The sequence below is a fragment of the Apodemus sylvaticus genome, chromosome 2 (assembly GCF_947179515.1).
Source record: "Apodemus sylvaticus chromosome 2, mApoSyl1.1, whole genome shotgun sequence".
Classification (NCBI taxonomy): domain Eukaryota; kingdom Metazoa; phylum Chordata; class Mammalia; order Rodentia; family Muridae; genus Apodemus; species Apodemus sylvaticus.
Window position 1 is genome coordinate 6,225,763 of NC_067473.1, and position 26,005 is coordinate 6,251,767.

General features: G+C 45.2%; 1 protein-coding gene across 2 annotated transcripts in view; it reads left to right on the top strand.

Moving 5' to 3' along the window:
* Window positions 1-26,005, top strand: part of Pus7 (pseudouridine synthase 7) — a 39,007-nt gene that overhangs the window by 9,813 nt on the left and 3,189 nt on the right. Inside the window, exons 5-14 of one of the 2 annotated variants that reach the window (XM_052173055.1) lie at window positions 4,540-4,684; window positions 10,246-10,357; window positions 12,418-12,495; window positions 18,519-18,647; window positions 19,874-19,999; window positions 22,502-22,563; window positions 23,533-23,620; window positions 24,255-24,435; window positions 24,633-24,759; window positions 25,805-25,906. In XM_052173055.1, coding sequence (XP_052029015.1) covers window positions 4,540-4,684; window positions 10,246-10,357; window positions 12,418-12,495; window positions 18,519-18,647; window positions 19,874-19,999; window positions 22,502-22,563; window positions 23,533-23,620; window positions 24,255-24,435; window positions 24,633-24,759; window positions 25,805-25,906 — 1,150 coding nt within the window. Of the gene's footprint in view, window positions 1-4,539; window positions 4,685-10,245; window positions 10,358-12,417; window positions 12,496-18,518; window positions 18,648-19,873; window positions 20,000-22,501; window positions 22,564-23,532; window positions 23,694-24,254; window positions 24,436-24,632; window positions 24,760-25,804; window positions 25,907-26,005 lie in introns of both variants that reach the window. The other variant, XM_052173056.1, reaches the window with a different exon arrangement.

A 26,005-nucleotide genomic window follows, 5' to 3' on the forward strand; every position in this document is an offset into this window, starting at 1 on the left:
TTACCAAGACCTGTGCTGACTGAGTTATCTCCTCAGCTCCCTGGGTTGTACAGCGTTATTATCACCAATAGTTACAGAAACCAACCCTGTTCTTTATGTGCGTCTGTCTGTCTTCTAGAGCTTGTATGGTTTTAGTCTTTTCTATTCTTTCCAAAATAGTCTCATAAATTATATTCTGTAGCTTCTTTATATCACCAGCAAAAATAATGGTTTTTTTGTTTTTGTTTTTGTTTTGTTTTGTTTTGTTTTTTTTTTTTCCAAGACAGGATTTCTCTGTATAGTCCTGGCTGTCCTGGAACTCACGGACTGGCCTCGAACTCAGAAATCCGCCTGCCTCTGCTTCCCAGAGTGCTGGGATTACAGGAGTGCGCCACCACCGCCAGGCTAAAAATAATGTTTTTACTGTTAAAAGAGCACCTTGCTTTGCAGAATTCTCTCTAGAAACAGCTCTCTTTAATTCCATTACATAAGCATCAAGCTGTGTGGTCTACACATTCCTGCACCCACCACTTTAACAGGAATAAGATATTTAAAAAAAAAATATCTCCTGGGTTGTTTGTTTGTGGTCTTGTGATCACATGATCTATAAATGTGTCCTTTTTCTCAAAATAATCTCTTAAGCTAGTTGGACACACTGGCCCAGGCCTGGGATCTCAGTACCCAGGAGGAGATGGAGGCAGGGTGGGGATGGGGGCATAAGACCCTGTTTGGAAAAAATGGTTGGTTTTGTTTGTTTGTTTGTTTGTTTGTTTGTTGGAGAGACAGGGTATAACTGTGTCTCCTTGGTTGGCCTTGAACTCAAAAATCTGACTGCCTCTGCCTCACAAGTGCTGGGATTAAAGACACTCACATTGCATTTGTCAAAAAAAAAAAATCTTTTAAAGTAGATTTAGGAACTTTTTTTAAACTGCCATCAGTAGTGAGTAGTTTCTGAGCTCAGCCCAACAGTTTGCTTCTTCAGTTTCTCTGTGTCCCCCCTGAGCTCCCCTCCCCCGTTCCTGCTTTCTCACCCACCATGGCCAACACCGAGTGACCGAGTGAGCGACTGGGGAGGCCTTTTCACCTTTGTTTTTAAGGATGGGTTTAAGATTTGTGTAGACAAGCAGTTGAGGCTGGAGAGATAGCCAGCAGCTAAGACTACTTGTTCTTGCAGAGGATCTGAGTTCAATTCCCAGCACCCACATGGTGGCTCACAACTGTCTGAAGCTTCAGTTCCAAGAAATCTGATGCCCTCTTCTGACCTTCTAGAGCACCAGGTACACGTGTGTAAACGCACACCTGGAAACAAACACATACAAATGAGGGCTGGAGAGATGGCTCAGCACTTAAGAGCACTGGCTTCTCTTCCAGAGAACCTGGGTTCAGTTCCCAGCACCCACATGGCAGCTTGCAACTCTCTGTAGCTCTTGTCCTAGGGAATCTGACCCCAAAGCAGCAATGTACATAAAATAAAAATAAACAAGTAAAAACACACAAAGTTAAAATAAGGGGGGGGGGGCGGGTGTCTTTCAAGACAGGGCTTCTCTGTATAGCACTGGCTATCCTAGAATGTCCTGTATAGACCAGGCTGACTGCAAACTCACAAAGATCTGCCTGCCTCTGCTTCCTGAGTGATGGGATCAAGAGTCTCAAACCAGACCATTGACTCATTGCAATGAACATTTGCAGGTAAAGCTATTTGGGCAAAAGGGTGCAACACACCACAGCCTCCAGGATGAGTTTTTTTTTTTTTTAATTTGTTTTTTGTTTTTGTTTTGTTTTGTTTTTTTGTTTTGTTTTGTTTTTTGGTTTGTTTTTTTTTTGTTGTTTTGTTTTTTTTAGGGGTATGTTGCAAAGGGCCAAAAGATAAGAGCGATTGGGATACAGAGGGATTGGGGTATAGAGGGATTGGGGCACATGATGTGAAATTCACAAAGAATCAGTACAAAATTATTCAGAGTGCAGGTTTCCCTGTGCCTTCCTGTGTACATTCTCCCTGTGTAACAGCACTGTTACCCTGGAAGCTCACGTCTGCGGACTTTTTAGCAGTTGACAGCAAGGACCCAGACAATCACACCATGCAATAGCGTGGAGGGTTATTGGCAGCCTGTGGGAGGGAGAAGAGAGAGGAGAACATGACTGGGATGGCACGTGTACAAAGGGACAGACGCAGGAGCTGTTGCCTAGAGATGACTCCAGGTCCCCGAGAGCTGGCAGTGAAGATGCCTGATTAGTGTGAAGTCGTTTAGCTGTCCACGGATGTGCCTGATGCTAACAGAAGTTTTCACTTTATTCCTTTTTTATGTTGATGTTTATGGGTGTTTTACCTCCATCAGATATACACGGGTACCACATATGTGCTTGGCGCTCAAGGAGGCCAGAGGAGGTATCAGATCTCCTGGAACTGACTGGAGTTTTAGGCGGTTGTGAGCTGCGGTGTGGGTGCTGAGAATGGACCCAGGTCTCCTGGGAGGGCAGCCATTGCTCTTTCCTGCTGAACTATCTCTACAGCCCCCAGTTTAAATGTGGTGTTCTGTTTTGTTTTCTTTTGTTCTCTGTGTGTCCCTGGCTGTCCAGGAACTCAATAGACCAGGCCAGTGCCTCGAGCTCAGAAGGGTCTGCCTGCCCCTGCCGCCCGAGTGCTGGCATTAAAGGTGTGCACCACCACTGCCCGGGCAATTTTTACCTTTAAACAGCATAAACTATGGGCAAATTACCTCATCTGTTAAATGAAGAGAAAATCATTTTGTTGTTGTTGTTTTAGTATAGTGGTATTGGTTTGGTTTTAAATACTTATCTATATATTTTATTTATGTTTATATATCATTATATATTATCACAAAATATATATTTATACTTATATTTATACATTTTATGTGTGTGAGTTCTTTTCCTGCATGTATGTCTATTATGTACCACATGTATGCCTGGTGCCCAGGAAGGTCAAAAGAGTGTCAGATTCCTCTGAAACTTGAGTTGTACATGGTAACATGGTTATAAGGTGCCACTGGACGTTGGGAACCAACCTAGGTCTTCTGCAAGAGCTCTTGACTGCTGAGCGGTCTCTGTAGCCCTCATTTCGGTGACCATCTCTCTCAGTCGTAGAGCATGCGTTGTGTGTAGCCCAGCTACCCTTGACCCTGTGATCTTCTAGGTGTTGGGCTTATAGGCAGTGTGAGCCACCATGCCTTCCTAGAACTTGCTGAATTTTCAGACTAAATATATGTTTAAAACTGCTATTTCGACTTAGCACTTTTAGCAGTTACAGATCTTGCTCTGCCCTGTGAGGAAATCATGTACTCAGGACTATACTTAAGTTTCTTTTATGTATCATTTGTGTTTTGCTAAGGTACCAATCGGTCACAGCCTCTGGGTTGATGCTTTCAGCTTTTAGGCTGCAACAGTTCAGTTAGGCTGTGAAATCAAGTTAGAGGTCTCCTAATCAGCACTTGTAATTTTTCTGGCTGCAAGGGACCTTGCAGGTCAAGTGGCCCAGTTAATGTATTGCTTTATAGTTTTTAAAAACTCTCAAAGTGTGTGCACATGTGGCCATCAGAGGAACCTTTGTGTGGCTGACACCACTTGCCATCTTGCCAGTCCTACCATCAGTATTTTTAAGAGAATAAATTAATTCTAAAATATTTGAACTGAATACAGATAACATCTATGTATTTTGGGAAATCTTTTTGTCTTTAAATTATGGCATATCCAGCCTTTTCTGATATTGGGTAGAGGTAAAATCTAAGTTTCTAAGTGAGAAAGGTCAAAAAGCTGACAAAAGTTATTTAAATGATAAGTCTACATTTTCTTTTTTTTTTTTTTTTTAAGTTTTTTTTTTAAAGATTTATTTATTTATTATATGTAAGTACACTGTAGCTGTTCTCAGACACGCCAGAAAGGGCATCCAATCCCATTACAGATGGCTGTGAGCCACCATGTGATTGCTGGGATTTGAACTCAGGATCTCCAGAAGAGCAGTCAGTGCTCTTAACCCCTGAGCTATCTCTCTAGCCCAAGTCTATATTTTCTTTATGTTGATTGCCTTTATTGTGTTAGAATTTCCCCCATAAGATTAACTTAGTATGGAATAAAGTTCAGGAGGAGGCAGGTGAGGCAGAGGGATTAACTTTCTCATGCCCCAGAGACTTGTCTGTCAGCATCTTGCTCCCCATGCATGTTGTCTGATACCATAAGCATCCTGTGTGTGACCACAGAGCCTCGCTGCTTGTTTGACACCCAGTTCTGAGGCCTCCCCGCTTCAGACATCACCCAGGACTTCCCTGAGTCTCATTCTCGTCTCTGTGTGTGGCACAGTAGAGGATTAACAGGGAGGTGATGGGGATTAAAAGAAGCGGTGAGTCTGAGGGGCTTGTGTAGTGCCGCAGATAGACACGCGCCACCAGCAAGCCCTCAGGATCCGAAATAACAGGCAGCTCGAACAAGTTTTCCGAAACACTAGGCAAGCATTCTTGTTGACTTTGTAGAGTTGCATCTCTCCTGACTCGATGTTATTTTCCTGTTTAATCCTGTCAGAGTAATGCCATCTCCTGCTTTCAATAGGTCATTGAGGACACCAAAGAGAAAAGAACCGTCATCCATCAAGCCATTAAATCTCTCTTCCCAGGACTAGAGACAAAAACAGAGGATAGAGAGGGGCGGAAATACATCGTAGCCTACCATGTAGCTGGCAAAAAGGCTTTGGCAAGTAAGTGTGACATTGGCCGCTGTCTCCCCCCCCCCCCCCCCCACCGCTCCTTTGCCTTGCCTCTTCATGTCCATGGCTGATCTGCCATCTTACAGAGAGGGATCTGTGGGTCAGGTCACTCCTCCGGGGGCTGGGGGTGGTTAATAGTCACTTCAGAAGAAGAGTAGGTCAGTCAGTCTGTCTGTCTAGTGGGCATTCAGCCTCATATGAGTGAAGACATAGAAAGTGCAGTGCCTGAGAGTCGTCTCTGCCCTGAAGAGCAGAGTGGACTGAGGACCTATTCAAGAGGAAGTGGAGGGATCAGTGCTCATTGTGTGCTCTTAAAGGAACAGGACCTTTCCTGAGAGTTCACCTCCCCTCGTAGGGCCATGTTCCCCGCTCTGCTTGCCAAACATGGGTATGTGCCAAACTCACATACAGAAAACGTGGTATTTTAAGGAGTTAGCCGCTCACCTGAGTCCATCTCTTATGTTCACTTACGTTCTCCACAGCCAGGAGAATTTCCACTTACTGATAACCCGAAGAAGAATTAGATGTTTCTTGTTTTTCCCCATCAAATCAGTACATAAGATGTCTGTGTCTGTGCTGCATGTTTCAAGTTCTCCTGTCACTGGTCTGTTATTTCAAAGTAGATGTGCCATAGGATGATGTCATATGAGACTGGAACCCGTTAGGGCTCAGTCAATATCTCCTAAGTGAATTTAAGAGATAATGCCATATAGAAGACTCCGTTATTTGTAACGATGCTTCTCATGAAGTGAAGGACTGAAGGAAAGGCCAGGTTGACTCCCTGAAACCAGTCAACCGGAAGTGAGAAGCTTTGAGTTGCTGGGAGGGGAAGGTGGAGATCTGAGGCTACCTCTCAAGTGATGCCCAAAAGAAAAACAAGGGGAAGCTGGGCGTGGTGCCCCATGCCTGTAACGGGAGGCTCAGGCGGGACGCTCAGGCGGGACGATGCTCACCTCACAGTGTCTTAGCATCCCTGTCAGACAAGCTTGCGAAGGACTCACTGCGAGGGAGGTGATCTCAGCGACGTATCCACACATAACTGTGGGCATGTCGAGTCTTACTCCGCTGGTGTGGCCGTGGCGACGCAGATGCTGTGAAGCTGTGTGTTTTTGACTGGTTGCCTCTTTATAAAGACCTTGATTTCTTAGGAGAGGCTGTGTTTTGCGCAAGGTCGGGGGAGTTTGTAGCCCAAGGTAGCCATTGTAGTTTGCCCCCTCTTTTTAATACTGTCTCATCTTGTTCGGTTTCCATCTGGACTTTCAAGGCACCTTCTTGTTTGTTTTTGACACAAGGTCATGCTATGTGTCTTGGCTGGCTTCAGACTCGCCATGTCTCAGGCTGGTCTCAAACTCAGATCAGCATGTTTCCTTAATCGTAAGATTTCGTCGTAAGTATGTTATGTGACATGAGCACCCCTCCCCATTTGAGTAACAGAATAGTTTACTCCTCAAAGAACCATACTGGACCAGCATTTGCCCAGAGACCTGGATCTCTTGGGCTTGAGGCCATTTAGACAGAGGGGGGGCTAAATCTGTCTTCTGCAAGTTCTTCCACCTCCTCACAAAGATGGCTCCCAGGCTGAGACAGTCTGGGAAGACTGCATTCATCTTTTCTCCTCCTGTTCTGCTGTCCCAGAGGAATCAGAACCGTGTGTGTGTGTGTGTGTGTGTGTGTGTGTGTGTGTGTGTGTGTGTGTAGGCGCCATCCATGGCCCTGAGACCAGAGCCCAGTGTCAGTGGCGGGCCGACTGTTCTTCTGGGCCCTTTGGTACTTGCATGTAGCAACCTTTAAAGCTTTCAATTTTTTTGGAGCTTGCCTGCTGCCAAGCCCTGCTATAATCTCTGGGTTATTTGATATTTAACAAAGTTACAGTGCTTCCTTTGGTTGTCATGTAGCCCAGGTTGACCTCAAACTCACTATGTTTCTATCTTTCTGACTCCACTTGTGCCTCTCAAGTGCTGGGATTATAGTTGTCCACCACCACACCCAACTTAGATTTATATTTTTTTTAATTTTATTTATTTATTTTTTAAATTATTTTTCAGTTTGTTGAGACAGGATTTGTGTGTGTGTGTGTGTGTGTGTGTGTGTGTGTGTGTGTGTGTGTCTCTCTGACTGTCTTGGAACTCTCTCTGTAGACCAGGCTGGCCCCAAACTCAAGAGAGCCACTGCCTTCCAAGTGGTGAGATTAAAGGTATGTGCTGCCACCACCACCCACTAAGATTAACAATATTAACTTTCTTCAGATAGAACTTCAGAATTAAACTTTCTTCAAATAGAACTGAGAATTTTGAAAATAGACAGGTTAACTTCTGAATCACAGTGCCCAGTATCAGAAATAACCAGCCATTAACCTAGTCCAAAAAAAAAAAAGACACATTGCTTTATCTATTCAAGCATGGTAATTTTTATAAAATTATTATAACATTATATAACCAAGTAATAAATTGATATTTTGGAATTATATATGCATCCCACTGCTTTTAAGAACTTGTTTTTTGAGGTTTTTTTGTTGTTGTTGCTGTTGTTGTTGTTTTTGATTTGGTTATTTTGAGACAGGGTTTCTCTGTATAGCCCTGGCTGTCCTGGAACTCACTCTGTAGACCAGGCTGGCCTCGAACTCAGAAATCTGCTTGCTTCTGCCTCCCAGAGTGCTGGGATTACAGGCATGCACCACCACGGCCCGGCTAAGAACTTGTTTTTAACCACAAACTTAAAAAAAGAACTCTGGGGCTGGCCATGGTAGCATACTTGTATCCTCTTGGCTTTCAAGAGGCAAAGGAACCATGAGTTCATGGCTAACCTGAGCTACATAGTCCAAAAGGGATACTGCCTTCAGGGAGGGAAGCCTTGTGTGATATATACATAATTCTTTGAACATTCTGAAATAAATGGTTCCCAGGCAGGGTCTCTGACCCGGGCCTTCACCTGCTAAGGAGGGAGAGGCACAGACACAGCGCATCTCCCCGGGACCGCAGTGGACGGGGCGCTGCAGTGGGTCGGGACTGTGCCCCTCGCTGAGCAGCACGGGAAACCGCTGGTGCCTGCTTGCTTAACTAATGACGAGACTGGGGAAGAGCTTCCACAAAGGCTGAGACAAAGGCAGCACACAGACAGGGCTGTTTAAGTGGAGAGAGAAAAGGGAGCAGTACAGTAAGATAAGACGTAAACGTGACTTTGAAGCTAGGGAGCCATGAATGTATTTTATATGTCAAATGCGAGGCATAGGAAACGGAGCAGGTGCAGACGTAAGGACAGCCGTAAAGGCAGCGGGTGCGGCAGGACACTGAGAAGCAGAAGGCTGGCGCGTGGGTGCTGCATCTGGGTGCTGCCATGAAGACACCCTTGAATAAGCAGAAAGAAGGCTCTGCATGCTGCCCCATTGTGCCGCCCTCCCAGGCTTCCAACACCTGCCTACCTCATTCACAGGGCCTCTGGGCGTGATTTCCCCCATTTCCCTGGTTAACTGGCTTCCTCTGTGCAGGTCTGGACTGTGGTGTCATACCTTTCTAAGATAGTACCAGCCTCCTGGAAATAGGAAGCAGCTCTCCAGCCTTAGAGTGCTTTGCAAATGTATTATAGAGTGCCTCAAAACTGAAAAGCGCTGTGACCTCATTCACATTTCAAGGTTAGGTGTGCATTGCTTAGTGTTCCCAGGGACTGCAGTTCGTGTAGAGTCCAAAAGGTAGAATTTTTGCTTATTCAAGATATTCCCAGTGCAAATATTTATGCTTTTATATGTTGAGTATTCTTAGAAAATGAATGCTTGAATTTGTTAGTTGCAGAGACCATTGAATTCCTGACCTGTGCTTGGGTCAGCTGACAGGAGGTGCACGTTGTCAGCAGCGCTCCACTGTGTCCTATGAGGGAGGAGACATTGGGTCTGCAGTCTCTGGTGTCCTGTGAGGGAGGAGGCATTGGGTCTGTAGTCTCTGTTCTGCAGTCTTTGGTGTCCTGTGAGAGAGGAGGCATTGGGTCTGCAGTCTCAGGCCTGCATTGCTTCTTGCGGGTTGTGCTGTCCCATGACTGCAAAAGGTCAGTCACAGCATGTCGCCACACTTCACCAGCTTGTACCATTCTTGGCTTTTAGCTTTTTATTATAGACATAGCTGATGATAAAGCGAGGGCAGAATCTTGCACTCACTGGACGTGTCTCATACATCATCTCTTAAATCTTCTAACCTATATAAGTTGGTGAATAGAGAAAACTAATAATCCCAGTGTCCAAATTGTAAAGATTTTTACATTTCAGTGCAAGAAACTTATAAAACACACAGCAGCATGAAGCAAACAAAGCAGCAGCGTCTCATTACACACAGCATGTCAGACATCGCGTGCTGTATTTATGGGGAAAAAAAGTGCGTAGAAAGTCATTCAGTATGTAGACTTGAGGATTTGCCGTACCCCATGGCTGCAGACGGGGCAGCTTGGAGGATGGACTGACATGCCCATTGTGAAGGGATTGAGGCAGGAAGGCCATGCCTAGTGGGGAGTTTGCGAGCTGCTGTTTGCCTCTGCAACATTCCACTGTTGAAGTCTGAATGGCTGTTGACTAGCACAGAACTGTTGGGTGCTGTGGCAGTCTCCAGTCTCTGTCCCCACGCGACCACTGCATGCTCACCTCCAAAGCACGCTGACAGTATCATAACTTAAACACTGCTCTCTTGTGCTCTTTATGCTGTGCATTCGGACAGAGGTCAGAGCTGCGGCAGGTAAGAGCGGTCGGTGTTTCCTGTAGACAAGGTGAAGTGCCAGCATTGTCAGAGAACTCGGCTTCAGGATAGTGAGCTAGAAGAACAAATGAAAAAGGTGTTTCCACTCCTAAAAGCCCATGGAAATGGTGAGACATTCACTCCAAGAGCGGAAGAGGTCCTTGGAATATTTTTCTGTACATGACTGTACAGAATGTTTCTATACATGACTCTCACAATCATCAAGAAGGACATTGATTTTCTTGGTATTTATACATACTGTGGTGCTTTTCTGAGGAGGGTTACTGCTTGTCTACAGTGGTTGATGGTTCTTTACATTGTAGATGAAATCACTAACCTGCTACCAAGAAGTGTTTTTGCTTGAAGCCAGATGTTCAGTTAACTTCTACACTAGGAATATCTTCTGCCTCTGAAGATAAAGGATTTCTAAGTTTGTGTGAAAAGACTTGTTTAAGGACAAAGGAAAAATTTTCAAAACAAAGAGATTCTTTTTAGTTGATTATACAAAATCCTTTTTTATAATTTTTCTTTCGTGGAGTTTTGTGCCATTGAAACTAAATACACTCCTCAACAAACAGCCCACCTCTGTTGTATAGGATTCGTGAATTACTTGTAGTATTTGCAAATTGTAGCTGTAGCTTAGTTTTCTCAGAGTCCTGATTTTTTTTTTTTTTTTACTCTGAGTAGTTTAAATCTAAATCTTGCACTGTTTAGGATTTGCTTCCAGATTGTAGCATGATTGAAATATTCAGTTAAAAGAACGGTTGTAGCAATCAGGCTATACCAAGTCATAGAGAGTTTTCATGGTATATATGACATTTAACTCTTTTTGTTTTTAAGATCCAAGAAAACACTCTTGGCCAAAATCCCGGGGAAGTTACTGCCACTTTGTCCTCTACAAGGAAAACAAAGACACCATGGACGCCATCAATGTCCTGTCCAAGTATCTGCGGTCAGTGTTTTGTTTTTGTCCTTACAGATCAGTAAGGTACTCTTCTTTCTGTGTAAACGCAGGGAAAAGAACAGGGATCCGAGGACAAACGAGCTTCCTAATGGTAATGTTCCGGAAAGTAAAGCAATAAACTTATTAATCCCCCTGCTAAGGCTGGAGAGATGGCTCAGCAGTTAAGAGCACTGAGTGCTCTTTAGAAGGTCCTGAGTTCAAATCCCATCAACCACAGGATGACTCACAACCATCCATAATGACATCTGATGCCCTCTTCTGGAGGGTCAGAAGACAGCTACAGTGTACTTACATATAATAAAATAAATAAATCTTAATCCCCGTGCTAGAAATTCAGAGTAAAAGTTCTGAGTAAAAGTAATTCACATACTATTAAGAGTTACCAGTACTGCCAGGGGAAAATGATATTTGCTCAAAAGGATGAAACTATAGTAGAGATTGTAGGTTTTGAGGGTGGGTGAGGTGCCAGAATTTTTGTGTGTTTGTGTTTTTAGCAGAGATGAAGTGATAGCTTAGCAGTTACGACCATTGGCTGCTTTCCCCTCGGACCCAGATTAGTTCCCAGCACCCACATCCCCTCGGACCCAGATTAGTTCCCAGCACCCACATCACGGCTGATAACCATCTATAATCAGTCCCAAGGGACCCAACCCTCCTCTGGTCTCCACAGGCACCAGATGTGCTTGTAGTGCGCGCGTCAGTACGTGCAGGCAAACACTCTTACATATAAAATAGGTTTGGGTTTGGTTTTTTTCCTGGTTTTTCAAGACAGGGTTTCTCTGTGTGACAGTCTCGGCTGTCCTGAACCTCCTATGTAGACCAGGCTGGCCTCGAACTCTCAGAGATCTGCCTGCCTCTGCCTCTCAGATGCTGGGATTAAAGGAGGTATACTATGCCCAGCTAAAATAACTTTTTATTTTTAAAGAAAGAAAAGAAATATCTGCAGATACCACAACAAATTTGTATTCTGTGGAAATGTAACGCTGTTTAGACATGGCTATACAGGGTGTGTGCTCTCCAGAGCAGCTGTCACCAAATACCACATACCTTAAACAGCAGATGCCAGTCAGAATTCTCCCTCCATTCCAGAAGCCACAGGTTTCAAGATCAACGTATATAAGGGTTTTCTCCTTTTATTTTTTTGTTTCTTTCTTTTGTTTTTGTTTGTTCAGGCTGGGTCACTAGCCCTGTCTGTCCTAGAACCCTATGTAGTCTACCTAGAAGCCACATTGTAAACTGGGCATCTAAGGGCCTTGTTTCCAAATGTTATATACTATGAGATGGTGGGAGTCACGGCTTCCAGGAGTCTGAGGAGAGTACAGGCGGGCCCTGATTACTGTTCCCAATTAAATAACATTTCACTGTTTTTACTCGCTTCCTAAAAATAGTCTGTGGCTTCTCCTCAGAGCCTCGTATCCTAGAGAATGGACGGCCCTCCTAGGGATGTAGACAGACGGAAATAGTCCCTCTGGGGTGCACAGTCGGGATTTACTATAACATCTTGAGAACTGAACCTATAAAATGTTCAAAATGCTACATTATACCTCTAGAATATTTCCCCCTTTACTGTGGGTTTTTTTTTTTTTTCTTTTTGATTTGGTTTTTCAAGACAGGGTTTCTCTGTATAGCCCTGGCTGTTCTGGAACTCACTCTGTAGACCAGGCTGGCTTTGAACTCAGAAATCCCCCTGCCTCTGCCTCCCAGAGTGCTGGGATTACAGGCGTGCACCACCACCGCCCAGCAGTTTTATGTAACTTAACAAATTGTTTCTGACTATGAAAGAGTGCAGCTTGCGTGGTTTGCCCTGGTTAGCCCAGTCTGAACACCAGTTGATCCTCTGATCGCCACAGAGGCTCTGAATCAAACCCAGCTGGGAAGGCAGCTTGCTGTTGCTGCTTTAATTTGCACATTGATTTGTATTTTCCTTATCTGTAGTTTCTCCTTATCCTCTTAATGCATTTAGTGTGTGTATTTTGAGACTTACGTTATTAGAAATGTGCTTTGGTTATGGTATGTGACTTCACATTGCTTTGTTTTTGTCTCATCAGGGTAAAACCAAACATATTCTCCTATATGGGAACCAAAGACAAAAGGGCAATCACAGTCCAGGAGATTGCTGTTCTCAAGTAAGTGGGGCCCCACCCCGTGCCTGGCCCCGCCCCCGCGCCTGGCCCCGCCCCTGCGCCTGGCCCCGCCCCTGCGCCTGTCCAGTGCTCAGCCTCAGTGTCAGCTCTGCTTTCCAGACTTAAGGCTTGCAGCTTCACAAGGTCTCTGCCTTTTAGAATCCTGTAGACGTGTGCATTTGCTATGTGTGCATATGTACGCTTGTATGAGCAGACAGTGGCACATTTGTGGAGATCAAGGACCACGGGAAGAAATCCACTCTGTCCTTCCCTGTGGCCCCTTTGGATCGGACTCAGAGTTGGCCGCAGCCGCCCATGTCTCCTGAGCCGCCTGCCAGCTCGGCTGCTGCATTTTTGTAGATATTCTTTTCTACTTCGTTTTTTTCACCCTGAATCTCTCTCTGTTTCCTAATCTATCACATGTGGTTCGGTGTTTGTTTTTGTTTGTTTTTGAGTAATTTAAAAAGCCATTTGTGATAGAGCCAAAAGAATGCCTTTCTCTCATTTATTAAATATCACGTGTCCTTTAATATTCACCTAGGAAACAGTGAGTAAGAGCTTTTGTATGAAGCAGACATACAGATGGACAGATGGGCCCTGCTTTTGAAGTAATTATAAAACAGGACAGAGAGATGAGCCGAGCCCCTGCTGGAGCAAGAGAGCTCACTAGGGATGTGCTTTAGTGAGTCTGCGGGCAAGCCTGGCACTTACCGGAAGGCCAGCCGGGGGAAGTTCGCGCAGATAAGGGACGCTGTGGTTTTCGTTTAGATGAAGGCATCTCACCTCTGAACTGCATGCTTTGCAACTGGGAAAGTGTCCGTTGTTGGAACTGGTCCTGTTCGTCGTAAGACATTTGGCATCCTCTCTCATCTCTGTCCTTTCCATATGACAAGCACGTAACAAACCCCTGCTCCACATACAGTGATGAAATAAAAACTGTCTCCAGCTTACCTAGTATGCCACCGAGGCCGGCCGGAGGCAGTATTGCCCTGGGTGAGAACTGACAGTCTTGATTTCAGAAGGCGAGCGTGGGGGAGCGTGGGGGACTTAAACGTTGTTATCTCCAAACCAATAAAATAGGTTATAGAGATATTAGAAGGACCTACGGCACACAATACATTACTGCCCACTGAGTAGCTTTCTGGGCTTGGAATAAGAAATACAACTTCCTGTGTGCCCCCTCAGCAGTTCATATGCTACACCTGGATCATGCAGATAGCATGACATCCGTACAGAAAAGACACACTCCTAGCGCATTCATTATTTTTAGGTGAATAGATGTTGCAGAAGAACATTAGGTAAGCAAAATCCCCGAGACTCAGACAGATCCCACACCTCCCTGGCTATGTGAGTTTTAAGTTGTTGGTGTTGGGGAGAAGGGGTATCATGAGAGGGGGTGAAGACAGGAGAAGAAAAGAGAATGTAGGCATATATGTGGCAAAAATGTAGAGATGGAGACGATTTTAAGAAGGTTTGGAATCTCAGCAAGAATTGGGCAGGCAGCAGGGTACAAGGCATGAAATGACACACGTACAAATGACATAAGGAAACTTGGTCCCTGTATGCTAAACTAAAAGGGGAGGAGATGGAAAAACAGTAAAAGTGCATTCAGACTATTAAGGCAGGCAAGGAAAGAAGGTGTTGAGGGAGGGAGAGAGAGAGAGGGAAAGAGGGTGGGCACAGCCTGCTGAGTACCCTAGTCCTTTTCTTCCTTAACCTGAGGCAGTGGCACGTTGTCATAGGAACCCCTCTCCATCACATTTCCTGTTTACGCCTGAAGATGCCCCTTTGTTTGAAATGGGGGCAGAGGAGAGGCATTGTGAATTTGGGGATTTGAAACATAATAACTTTTAACGGGGCTCCTTTAATCCCAGCACTTAGAAGGCAGAGGCGGGCAGATCTCTAAATTCAAGGCCAGCCTTGTCCACAGAGCAAGTTCTAGTACAGCCAAGGATACACAAAGAAACCTTGTCTTGAAAAAAAACAAAAATGAATAATGCTAATTTTTAAAGTGAGGCACTGGACTCGTCCAGAGCCAGCAGGTGTCAGGCTTGATCAGGGCACTGCTCTGTCCTCAGAGAACCTGCTTTCATTTTCCTGTTTACTTTGTGAGGAACTGCAATCGACATCTAAATGCTGGCCTCTTGGAAGCACATTGCACTTATCTAGAGGATACAGGCTGCACCCTGTGTTTGCTCAATGGAGCCACGTGGTGGGTAAATTGGCCTTTTCCATGAGAACCGGTGAACAGGATGAGCCTGTTCTGCCCGCAGGGATTTCATTCTTGCCAGGTTGACCAGTTCTGGGATAAGTATCTTTTCTCTCCTGCTTCTTGCAACTCTGATCCGCTTCGTAATTTCAACTCTAATCAACTTTGTAATCTCAAACAGCCGTATTCAGAGTGGCTTGCTTCCTGCCTGCTCCTGTCTGAGCTTGGGCCAGAATTTCTCTGTTTTACTAAAGGCAGCAATGGGACAGAGTGGTTTGTTGGCCCTTACTGCTTAGAAACAAGATTGTCACACATGAATTGACAACCAGCAAGGCTTGCTCCGCACTCCCCAGAATTGGTGACCGGTGTGATCAGTGAGTGCCTTCACCTTTAAGAACTAAATGTAGCTCTGGGCTGTGCCGCATGCATAGATGCAGAGAAGGCTGTCTGTGGTGTATTGGGGAAGAGGATGTTGTTCAACTATAAAAAAAATGAGGTCCCGGGGGCTGGAGAGATGGCTCAGAGGTTAAGAGCACTGACTGCTCTTCCTGAGTTCAATTCCCAGCAACCACTTAGTGGCTCATAACCATCTGTAATGGGATCCAATGTTCTCACATACATAAAATAAATCTTTTAAAAAAAAATGAGGTCCCATTAGATCCTACAGTGTAATAAGCTTAAGATTGTTGCATTGTTGGGGACGTTGTCACAGGCCAGTAATTCTACCATTCTGTAGAGTGAAGCTAGAAAATAGCAACTTTGAAGCCAGCCTGGGCTACATAGGGTGACCCTGATATTTAAAAACAATAAAAAAAATCACACTAAGTACTCAGACTTTTGTTTTTTAAATCATTATTTGATTTCTTTCCATTTACATGAAATGTCCAAAATGGGGAAATCTTTACACAAAAAGCACATTAACCACCATAGGGCTTCTGGGAAGGTTAGAGGTTGTGGGGCCAGTGCTGCCTGGGTGGGGATGCACTGCCCGCATTGTGAGTACATTCTGAAGACAGCTAAGAGGCTGAGGTAAGACGGACATCAGGCTCTTCTCTGGCTCACGGTCACGGTCACAGCCAGGCTGGTGGCTTGGCTCTTCTCTGCCCCTGTCTTTTGCTTTCGCTCATTTTTGTTTTATTTATTTACTCTGTTTCTGCTCTGAAACACTGTCCGTCTCTCCAGCGGTGTCTTCTGACTCCGAGCTCCATCAGTTGGTCCCCACTGTTTTTATGCTGATCCTCTGCTCCTGTGGGTTCTCATCAGCGTCCTCCCTCCACACCTCCATCCAAGGGCCTGCATGACTTGGCAGCTGGAGCACATCTGCTCCAGCTTGCCCGGGTTTGTGTGGGGCCTGCGTGACTTGGCAGCTGGGGCACATCTGCTCCAGCTTGCCCGGGTTTGTGTGAGGCTCTACCGCTTCTCGGGGGTAGGGAACTGGGTGGTCAGGTTTCACCCGTTTCTCTAACATAGTGAGGCTGGATACCAAACAGTGACCAAGAGTGGGGAAGGGAGATGGAGCTTGGTCAGTCGGTTTCCTGACAGAGCAAGCAAGGAAGTCAGAAGAGGGGTCAGATCTTCTGGAACTGAAGTACAGGTGGTTGTGAGCCACTGTGTGGGTGCTGAGAATCAAACCTGGGTCTCCTGCAAGAGCAACAGGTGCTCTTAACCACTGACCATCTCTCCAGCCCCAGGTGAATCCTTTTCAAGCTTTATTTTTAATTTGTGTGTATGTGTGTGTGTGCTCTGTGTAGGGTACCTTCAGTGGCCAGAAGGGGGCATCAGATCCCCTAGAGCTAGAATTGCAGGTAAGTAGTCTGGTGTGGGTGCTGAGATCCACAACCATCTTAGGTCCTGGAAGAGCAGCCAGTCCTCTTAATTGCTGAGGCGTCTTCAGCCCTGTAAAGGAGAAATCTAAAATTGTATGTAGTTTCATTTTCTTTTTTGATTTATTTACTTTGGCCAACAAGTAGGGCAAAGTGGCCCCATTAGTTTGCCCCTTGTGTTAGAACTGGAGAAGCCTGTGGAACTGGTCGGAGAACAGCTGTGTGGGGGCGAGGCCACACCTCAGTGCTTCCACAGTCCTCTGTTCATAGACATATATGCACCAGTGTCCACACACATAAACATAAATGTATGCATGTATGCACAGACACAACTCTACTGGAAGCCACCGACAGACTCAAGCCAGGCCCACCCCTTGTCTCTGCTACTTGACAGAGTAGCTGTCACTTCAAAGGAAGCTTGGACACAGGAAAAATTAAGGAAAAATTAAAACGATGCTCCTAGGCACTGTGATGTATTATGTTGCATTGTTTCTAATAACTGAACATTGGAAACAAATAGTCCATGATACAAATTAGAGAGTTTTAAAGACACTAATAGATAAATAAAATTGGATTCTTGGAGCCTAGGCGGACCTAAGGACTTCATTTGTATTCGGATTAAATCCGAAGATTCGTGTGGAAGCCTTCGAGGTGGGGATGTCAGTGACGGGCATGGGGCGGGAAAGTGCTGGCAGGCGCCTCTCCTTCTGTACTGTGTTTTGAGGTTTCGGGCATTGTTTGTCTGTCTTTAAGCAGGGTCTCACTATGTAACCTTGAATGGCCTGGGACAGACCTGAGGCTGACCAGGAAGATGTCCTTATAGCCCTTCCGGGGGCTTTTGGCCTTTTGTGTTGTTTTGTTCATCTACATGTGAGTAGTTTGCCTATATGTGTACCATGTGCACAGGTGTGGTGCCTGTGGAGGTCCAAAGAGGACGTTGGATCTGGAAGTGGAATTCCGGGTCGGTGCTGGGAATCGAACCCGTGTCCTCTGTTAAGAACAGCAAGTGCTAGTAACTGCCGAGCCGTCTCTTCAGCCTCGATTGTGGTTGGTTGGTTTGGTTGTTTTTAATAAAAATATAAAGTTTACCATTTTCAAGAACATGAAGCACTCTGAGATAAACATCTTTTGTTATTTGTTTACATATTTGTTATGTTAATATTTTATTTCAAACCTATCCAGGCCAGGAGGCTGCAGGCCTAGCTCATCAGTAGAGTACATGCTGCTCTTACCTGAGTTTGATTTCTAGCGCCCACACTGGGCAGCTGTGGCCTCCTGTCACCCTGGCTCTGGGGTAGCCAATGACTGCCCTCCGGAGGTATCTGTACGCATTCACGCGTACACACGCACCCCCCCCCCCACACACACACAGAAATAAAAATAAACTATTTCAAAGAAACTTAACAACAGCTGTGAGGGGAGGGTAAAGAAAGAACAGGCTGCTTGCTTTTCTGCATAGATTTCATGTCAAGGAAGACAAAAGACTTTCTAATGAGACAGTTCTGACAGCGTGGGAAACCCTTGTGTGAAACAGCAGGTTACGAGGTTGTGTGAGTGCAGCACATCTTCAGTGTGCTTTCAAAGGGTGAGGAAGTGCAGAAGTAGACCAGTGAGGCTTCTTCTCTGTGGTTTTGTGCTTCCAAGGTTGTTTTGTGGTTAAGACTTTGCAGTCTTTTTCGTACTGGCCCAATTACGGCTAATCGTAAGTGTGAGATGCTATTCTTTACAGTTTTGTGGTTTGCTGTCTGCCAGCACCATCAGCTGCCGCCTCGTGCCCATGGAGAGTAGACAGTGCCACATCTCTTACTTAAGTGTTCTCCTTGGTGTTTAAGTCCCATTATTCCAATACTGTTTTGCACAGCAGTAATCCAGTAGGAAAGGAAACCCGGCACCTAGCTATCTCCTGCCGGCCTCCTTGCAGTCCCAGCCCTGGTGTGCCCTGTATGTATGTTTGGTGGGAACTCATGGTCCTACTTCTGCTCTTTTCTTTAAAGAATAAGTGCACAAAGACTTGCGCACCTGAATAAGTGCCTGATGAACTTTAAGCTCGGGAATTTCAGCTATCAGAAAACCCCTCTGAAGTTAGGAGAACTTCAAGGAAACCACTTCACTGTTGTTCTCAGGTAAAGTTCCACAGTGGGAGTGAGTGCGGAGCTGGGGGGGGGGGGAGGGACAGAGCTGGGGGGGGAGGGACAGAGCTGGGGGGGGGAGAAGGGGCAGGAGCACAGAACCAGGGCCTGTAGCAGGGTCCCAGGAGTCTGTCTGCACATGTGCCAATTGGGTATAGGGTACCTGGGTCACATAGAAAGGCCAGGAGAGCAAGGCCTGTAGGCATGAGGAATAAATATTGTGTAGTATTTTTTTCTGATAAATGGTCTTTGTCCCTCCCTGAAAAGCTTCCCATAGCCTTCAGAAGCACTGTGTCCTTCAGATACAGACTGAAAGATAAAGATTCTGTGATACAGGGGCTGGAGAAATGGCTCAGTGGTTAAGAGCACACTGACTGCTCTTCCAAAGGTCCTGAGTTCAATTCCCAGCCACCACATGGTGGCTCACAACCATCTGTAATGGGATCCGATGCCCCCTTCTGGTGTGTCTGAAGACAGCTACAATGTGCTCATATAAATAAAATAAATACATCTAAATACATCTTTAAAAAAATAAAAGAGCCTGTGATTTGATTTGTGTGAGGACACATTCAGAAAGATTAGAGCTTGCTCTGATAGAGAGTTATTTGTTGCTGTAAGTTTCAGTTTAGGATCAGGCTTAGTTGCACCTGCCTGTAATCCTAGGACTCAGGAGGCAGAGGCAGGAGATCACACTGCCTCAAGGCCAGCCTGGTCTACGTGGATCGGAGGCTGGCCCTGGCGTGCGTGTGTGTGTGTGTGTGTGTGTGTGTGTGTGTGTATCAAGAGTGCAAAATGAGTGAGTGAATGAATTCATGAATTTGGAGATAGTGAAGAACTTTGGGAACTACATAGCAGTAGATGCTGCACCACATTGCACGTGGGCTCTATGCTATAATAATTGGTACTTAAAACTGGTCAAAACAAGCCGGACGATGGTGGTGTGAACCTTTTATCCCAGCAGTGAGGATTAAAGTGCAGAGGCAGTAGAATCTCTGAGTTCAAGGCCAGCCTGGTATACAAAAGCAAATTCTAGGACAGCCAGGGCTACACAGAGAGACACCCTGTCTCAAAAATGGTAAATTTATATAATCACATAAATGAGCCAACACAGTCCTTGGGAGGGAGAAGAAAAGGTGAAATGTAGAAGCTGTCCTTATCTTGTGCACCATGAAGTGTGTTTGGCTCTCCGGTTTTTCTTCGGCTAACTTGGGTCCCTGCAGGAATATAACAGGAACTGATGAGCAAGTGCGGCAAGCCATGCAGTCTCTGAAGGAAACCGGCTTCGTTAACTACTACGGCATGCAAAGGTTTGGCACCACAGCTGTTCCCACGTACCAGGTTGGAAGGTTCGTATTCCGTTCTCTAACGTTTACCTTTTTATCATTTTATTTCAGGTTGTGGGGGCTGTTTGTTTTAAGTTATTTGTTTGATTTTTGACTTGTTTGTCGAGCCATTGTCTCACTATTTAGCCAAAGCTACACAGTGACTGTGAGCACCTGGCTTCAGGCCCCGTGTCCCTACAGGAAAGCCAGGTGTGACGGAGCACTTCCGGGACCCAGTGTTGGGAAAGTGGATACAAGTGATCCCTGGATCACTAGAGGCTTGTGCGTGATGCATACACTCACACACTCACTCACACTCATACATACACATAGGCACAGTTGAAAAAGATGTGACCTAAATTTTTAAATTTTTCCTCCCACTATTAACAGTGCAGGAAGGAGATCTCTTAGTTTTTGGAGTTTTGTTTCTTTTCAATTTTTCAAGACATGATTTCTCTGGGTAGCCCTCTCTGAAACTCAGAGATCTGCCTGCCTCTGCCTCCCAAGTGCTGGGACTAAAGGCATGCGCCACCATGCCTGGCTTCCCTGTTACTTTTATTTTTAACAGGTAAGTGGGCACCAGTAAAAAGCAGGGTAGTGCAGACCCAGAGTGTGCAGGCCCAAGGCACTGCGATCTCTCTTAATACGTGGGTCACCGTTGATTCATCCTCCATCTGCCCTTCCCCCAGCCTTCCAAGAAAGCCCTACAAGATCTACTGTGGAACATAAGAGCTTGGTTCACATCTCAATAACAGGAAAGCCCTCCAGGGTAGAGTAGAAACCTCATCAGAAATACTTGGTTTGATAATCGTCCAGTGGGAATCCCACTGTCCAGCAGAGACGGTGCTACATAAAGAAACTCTCCTCGTGGGAGCTGGCATGCTGGCAGTGCACGCTGAGTGCAGTCTGAGAACATTTGTCCGTGGTTTGGTCTCAGCACCGACAGGCGGAGGCTGCACTTCAGGAGGGCCACGCCAGCACACTGGTTGGACAGCCGCAGAAACAGTTTTCTCTAGTTCAGTTTCTCAACATCAGATTGTATTTGCTTGTATGATTTTACAAGGACCAAGGGCTCAGTCTGCCATGTGGCGCCTCTTTCAAGCAATGTTGTAAAAGGAGAAATAGAAATATTTCTAATTCAAAGCCAGACAGACACAGTGGAGTCCAGGATAGGACAGGACAGGACAGCCTGGGCAACAGAATAGCCCATGTGCTGATGCAGAGGACAGAGTTAAGGCTGGATCATGGCTGAGCCTGCAGAGTGCTTAATAGCATATGTGGGCCCTAGTCGAGATCTCCAGCTCCTGAGAAAGGAAAATCCACCATTCTGTCTCAGGAAATGCACAGAAGAAAGCATAAGGAAGACATTGGCTGTTGTGGGACAGAACAGTTAGGGAAGACTGGTGTCAACCTGTTTTTACTACTTTTAATTAATTTAGCAGAAGCAAAGCCATGCGACCCTATAGTTTTGTATCCCAAAGAATATTAGTGTAAATAATTGCCCAGTAAAGTGTTGCCAGACTTAACTCAGAAACAGAAGTTTCAGAATATCCCTCAAAGGTCTGCAGAAGTTAGTTCGGATTTTCAAATTGGTTTTCACAGTGTCAGACTGTTTCCTACCTTCAGAGAACTTACTGTTATCAGCATAGGGTTTCTCAGCAAATAGTTAAACGGAAGATGAATTGTATCCAGACTATACAAAGGCAATATATGTAAGCTGTGTTGTTGTCCAAAAGGACAACCCTTACCTTTCTTAATGTTTTTTGTTCGCAAATGTTAGTTACATATTCTGATTGTTTCTTGCGTAGGTATTCAGTGGTGGTCTTCCCCACACCCGCTCACGCCTGCCTCCTAATGCCCCGCCCTCTAATCCCTACCCCCACTCCTGGTTCCCAGCTTTCTTCCCTTTTACTTTAATGTGTTCTATGTGTATCCCTGAGGTTTATTGGAGTTCTTTACAGGAGCCTGGGTATCTTATCACTGAAGAAAGTGTGCATGAGCCCCACTCCATCCTGTGACGGGGCAGGCCCCAATAATATTGTATGAATAATCACAGCTGCTGAGTGTCCGATAGTGCCAGAAGTTAGCTTTCTTCCCACACCCTCTGCAGCTGATGCATTCTTTCTGTTCCCTTCCTCTTTGATGCCCGCTGGAAGAGATGATATAGGTGTCATGTATATGACCAGACATTCAGAAATGGAATCCGGGTCTTCAGCAGAACAGATATAAAAAACATAATGTTTAAGTGCATGTGTTTGTAGGGTTGTACATATTGAGTGTAATGTACATAGAGGCCAGAAGGGGGCAGCAGGTCCTCTGGAGCTGGAGTTAGAGGCAGCTGTGCGCAGTGGAGGCTAGGCCCTGGGAATCCGGTCCTCTACATGAGGAATGAGCACTCATTTTACAGTAGGCGTGACCACTGAATCTGTATCATCTTACTGCATCCTTTCAAATTTAATAAACTAAGAAATGCTACTTTGAGCATATAAAGCTTATTGTATGTATGTAAATACTGTTTAATTCTAGAGCGATTCTACAGAATTCCTGGACAGAAGTCATGGATTTAATACTGAAACCCCGCTCTGGAGGTGAGAAAGATTTGTGTAAAAATAAAAGGCATAGAATATATAGCTAGATATTCATGTGGTCACTTTAAGTAAAAGTAACTGTTATTTTAAAGTTCTTGATCATCTTTTTATATTCAGATTTTTAATACTATTTTTTAAAAGATTTGTTTATTTTATATATACGAGTACATTGTTGCTGTCTTCAGACACAGCAGAGAGGGCACCAGATCTCATTATAGATGGTTATGAGCTACCATGTGGTTGCTGGGAATTGAACTCAGGACCTCTGAAAGAGCAGACAGTGCCCTTAACCACTGAGCCATCTCTCCAGCCGTGCTATTTTACTTTCATGGTTTAGCATATGGGATTGAATTTTTAAAATCTGTATCCTAGTTTTAGCTCTTTATTCACACATGGATGAATATAATTGAAGTAAATTAATTTCTCTATGGTTACTTCAAATTCTCTGACTTACAGGAAACATATGTATGGCTGCTTTGCTAAAGTGTGGTATAATGAAATATATAATCCTGGTAAAATACCTTAAGGATTTTTAAAAAGTTGATTAAAACTTTCCAAGAAAAAAAATTTCCAGGAAATATCTCTAAAACTACCCTATAGAGGAGGGATTTAATTGGTAGTTTCTAAATTTTTAAAAATAATGCTTGATTTAGGTAACTTCATTTACAAGGTAAAAAAAGTTTTTATTTTTAAAGAAAGCATTAACCTTGACAGGACAGGAGCAAGAGAAGGAGAAACTGCCTTCAGAGCTTGTTATGTGCTGGATTAGCTGCGGTAATGATGAGTGCTACTAACTCTGACTGATGACAGAGAGAGGTGCACTCCCGAGGGTTCCACGTCTGCTTTTGGGCGACTGTGAACTTCTCCATTACACGGAAAGATTCTTCCAGTTTTAGGTCCCTGATGAAGCGTCTTAAGTGTCGCGTGGTTTCTTTTGGGACGTTTAATTGTGCCTTCTCTCTTCCACAGCTGAGAAGGGTTACTTGGTGAAATGCAGAGAAGAGTGGGCCAAGACCAAAGACCCAGCCTCTGCTCTCAAAAAGCTGCCCGTCAAAAGGTGTGTGGAAGGGCAGCTGCTTCGAGGACTTTCCAAATATGGAATGAAGAATATAGTCTCTGCATTTGGCATAGTGAGTGCAATTTGTGAAGTCAGGCGGTGACTCAGAGGTGGTCAGTGCTTTGGAAACGTAATCTTGAAATGATCTTGAAAGAACAGCAAAGCTGGGCGGTGGTGGCGCACACCTGTAATCCCAGCACTCTGGGAGGCAGAGGCAGGTGGATTTCTGAGTTCGAGGCCAGCCTGGTCTACAGAGTGAGTTCCAGGACAGCGAGGGCTAAACAGAAACCATGTCTCGGAAAAAAAAAAAAAAAAGAAGAAGAAGAAAGAAAGAACAGCAAAATAAGAATCCTTAGTGGTCTTCTGAGGAATTTCCTAGGGTGTGCCTCATTCCGATCCCGAAAGCAGATTAATGTGGGAAATGCTGGCAGCCTTTGTTGACATTAGAGACACGAGAAAGTATCTATGGGAAACATTTAATGTAGCTGAGTGGGAGCTTAGCCTCTCAGAACCCGCTGTGTGGTAGTTTCCTCTAAAGCTGTTGTTTGCATCTGCGCTCATGCCGTGCACAGGCGTTCCCCTACGTACACAGGTGGAGGTCAGACAACTGTGAGAGTCCCTTCTCTCTTTATAGTATATCCCTCCCTGAGGATCACATTCAGGTAGTCAGGCTTGGCTACAAGTGCCTCCACCCGCTGACCATCCTGGTCCATGGCCGTGTCTTCACTAGAGCTTTCAACTGCCCAAGGAAGGCAGCCGGACAGGAAGTGCTAAGAGGTTGCCAGTGTGGCTTCAGGAAAAGGGGAGCGTTGTTGGTAAGCGTAGCCCGTGTGTGTGTGTAATTCAGGACACCTTAACGTGCTTCCCCACTGAGCCACATTCCCAGCCCCACTTGACATACGAAATGTGAGTTTCTTGTGTTAGAATTACCACGAAATGAGCAAACTATCTGGTAAAATAGCACTTGAAGTGTTCAGAATTGTTCCTTTGTCTGTCTCTCCTTTCTCTGCAGATACCCAGAAACAATCGCTTAATGTATATCCATAGTTACCAGAGCTATGTATGGAATAACATGGTGAGCAGAAGAATTGAGGAGTATGGGCTGAGGCCTGTGCCCGGAGACCTTGTTCTCAAAGGAGGTAAGATGTGGAACACTGCTGTCTGTTGTTGTGCAGCTAATTAGGAGGTGGATATTTTATTACAGTGATTCGGAACCCAGTATGGTACTAGTCAAGAAAGAGATGTGTAGCAGTTGGGAGATAGAAAGGCCATATGAGGTCAGGCTGCTAGTTTGTATCGCTGGTGGAAAAAAGTCTGTGTTTTGAATAAACAGCTAAGTCTGGGCTCCAGCTTAAGTGTAGCAGAAATAACCTTGGGCCAGTATTGGCTAAAAGTCCTTTATAAACATTCAGTCTGGGTCTATTCATGGATGTGAGTGTTTCAGAGTGCCATCGGCACGTTCTTCAGGTGCACGCCAGCCTGCAGCGAACTGCACTGGTGAGCATAGAGTGGGCCAAAGCATTCACAGTGGAAATGCTTGCCAGGCTGTGGTGGTGCCAGCACGCAGGAAGCAGAGGCAGGATCTCTGTGAGTTCAAGGCCAGCCTGGGCTACAGAGCTAGGTCCAGGACAGCCAGGGCTCCAGGGAGAAGCCCTGTCTTAAAAAGACAAGAGAGAGGGAAGGAGAGGAGGGCAGAGCTAGGTTGAATCTAGAGTTGGGCTCAGCTGTAAAGAGCACTGGCTGTTTTCCCAAAGGAGCCAGGTTCAGTCCCCAGCACCTACATGGTGGCTCACAGCTGTTTGTATCTCCACTTTCAGGGGGTCCAGCGCCCTCTTCTGGCCTCCAAGGTTCTGCCCACACATGGTGCACAGACTCATATGCTAGTAAAACATTCATATGCAAAAAGTGAAAAAAAATTAAAAGAAGTGCTCATATCCTGTGCACTATGACACATTTACTGTGTGTCACCTTACAGTGTGCTGCTTTGTCCTGTTATAGTACTACTGGCAAGTATTCTGATTTTTATGAGATTTCGCTCTGATTGAAAAAAGAAAGATCTAAGCACCTGGGCTTCTGCAGCTGGACACCCTGTACTTCAGCCCACCTAGATGTGTATAATTTTTAGGAACCTGAATTTATGAAAAATGTCTGTTCTTAACCTGATGTTTACTTGTGGATTTGCAGCCACAGCTACCTATATTGAGGAAGATGATGTTAGTAACTACTCCATTCATGATGTGGTGATGCCTTTGCCTGGCTTTGATGTTATCTACCCCAAACATAAAAGTAAGTTCCAGCCGGGCGGTGGTGGTGCACCCCTTTAATCCCAGCACTTGGGAGGGAGAGGTGGGTAGATTTCTGAGTTTGAGGCCAGCCCAGTCTACA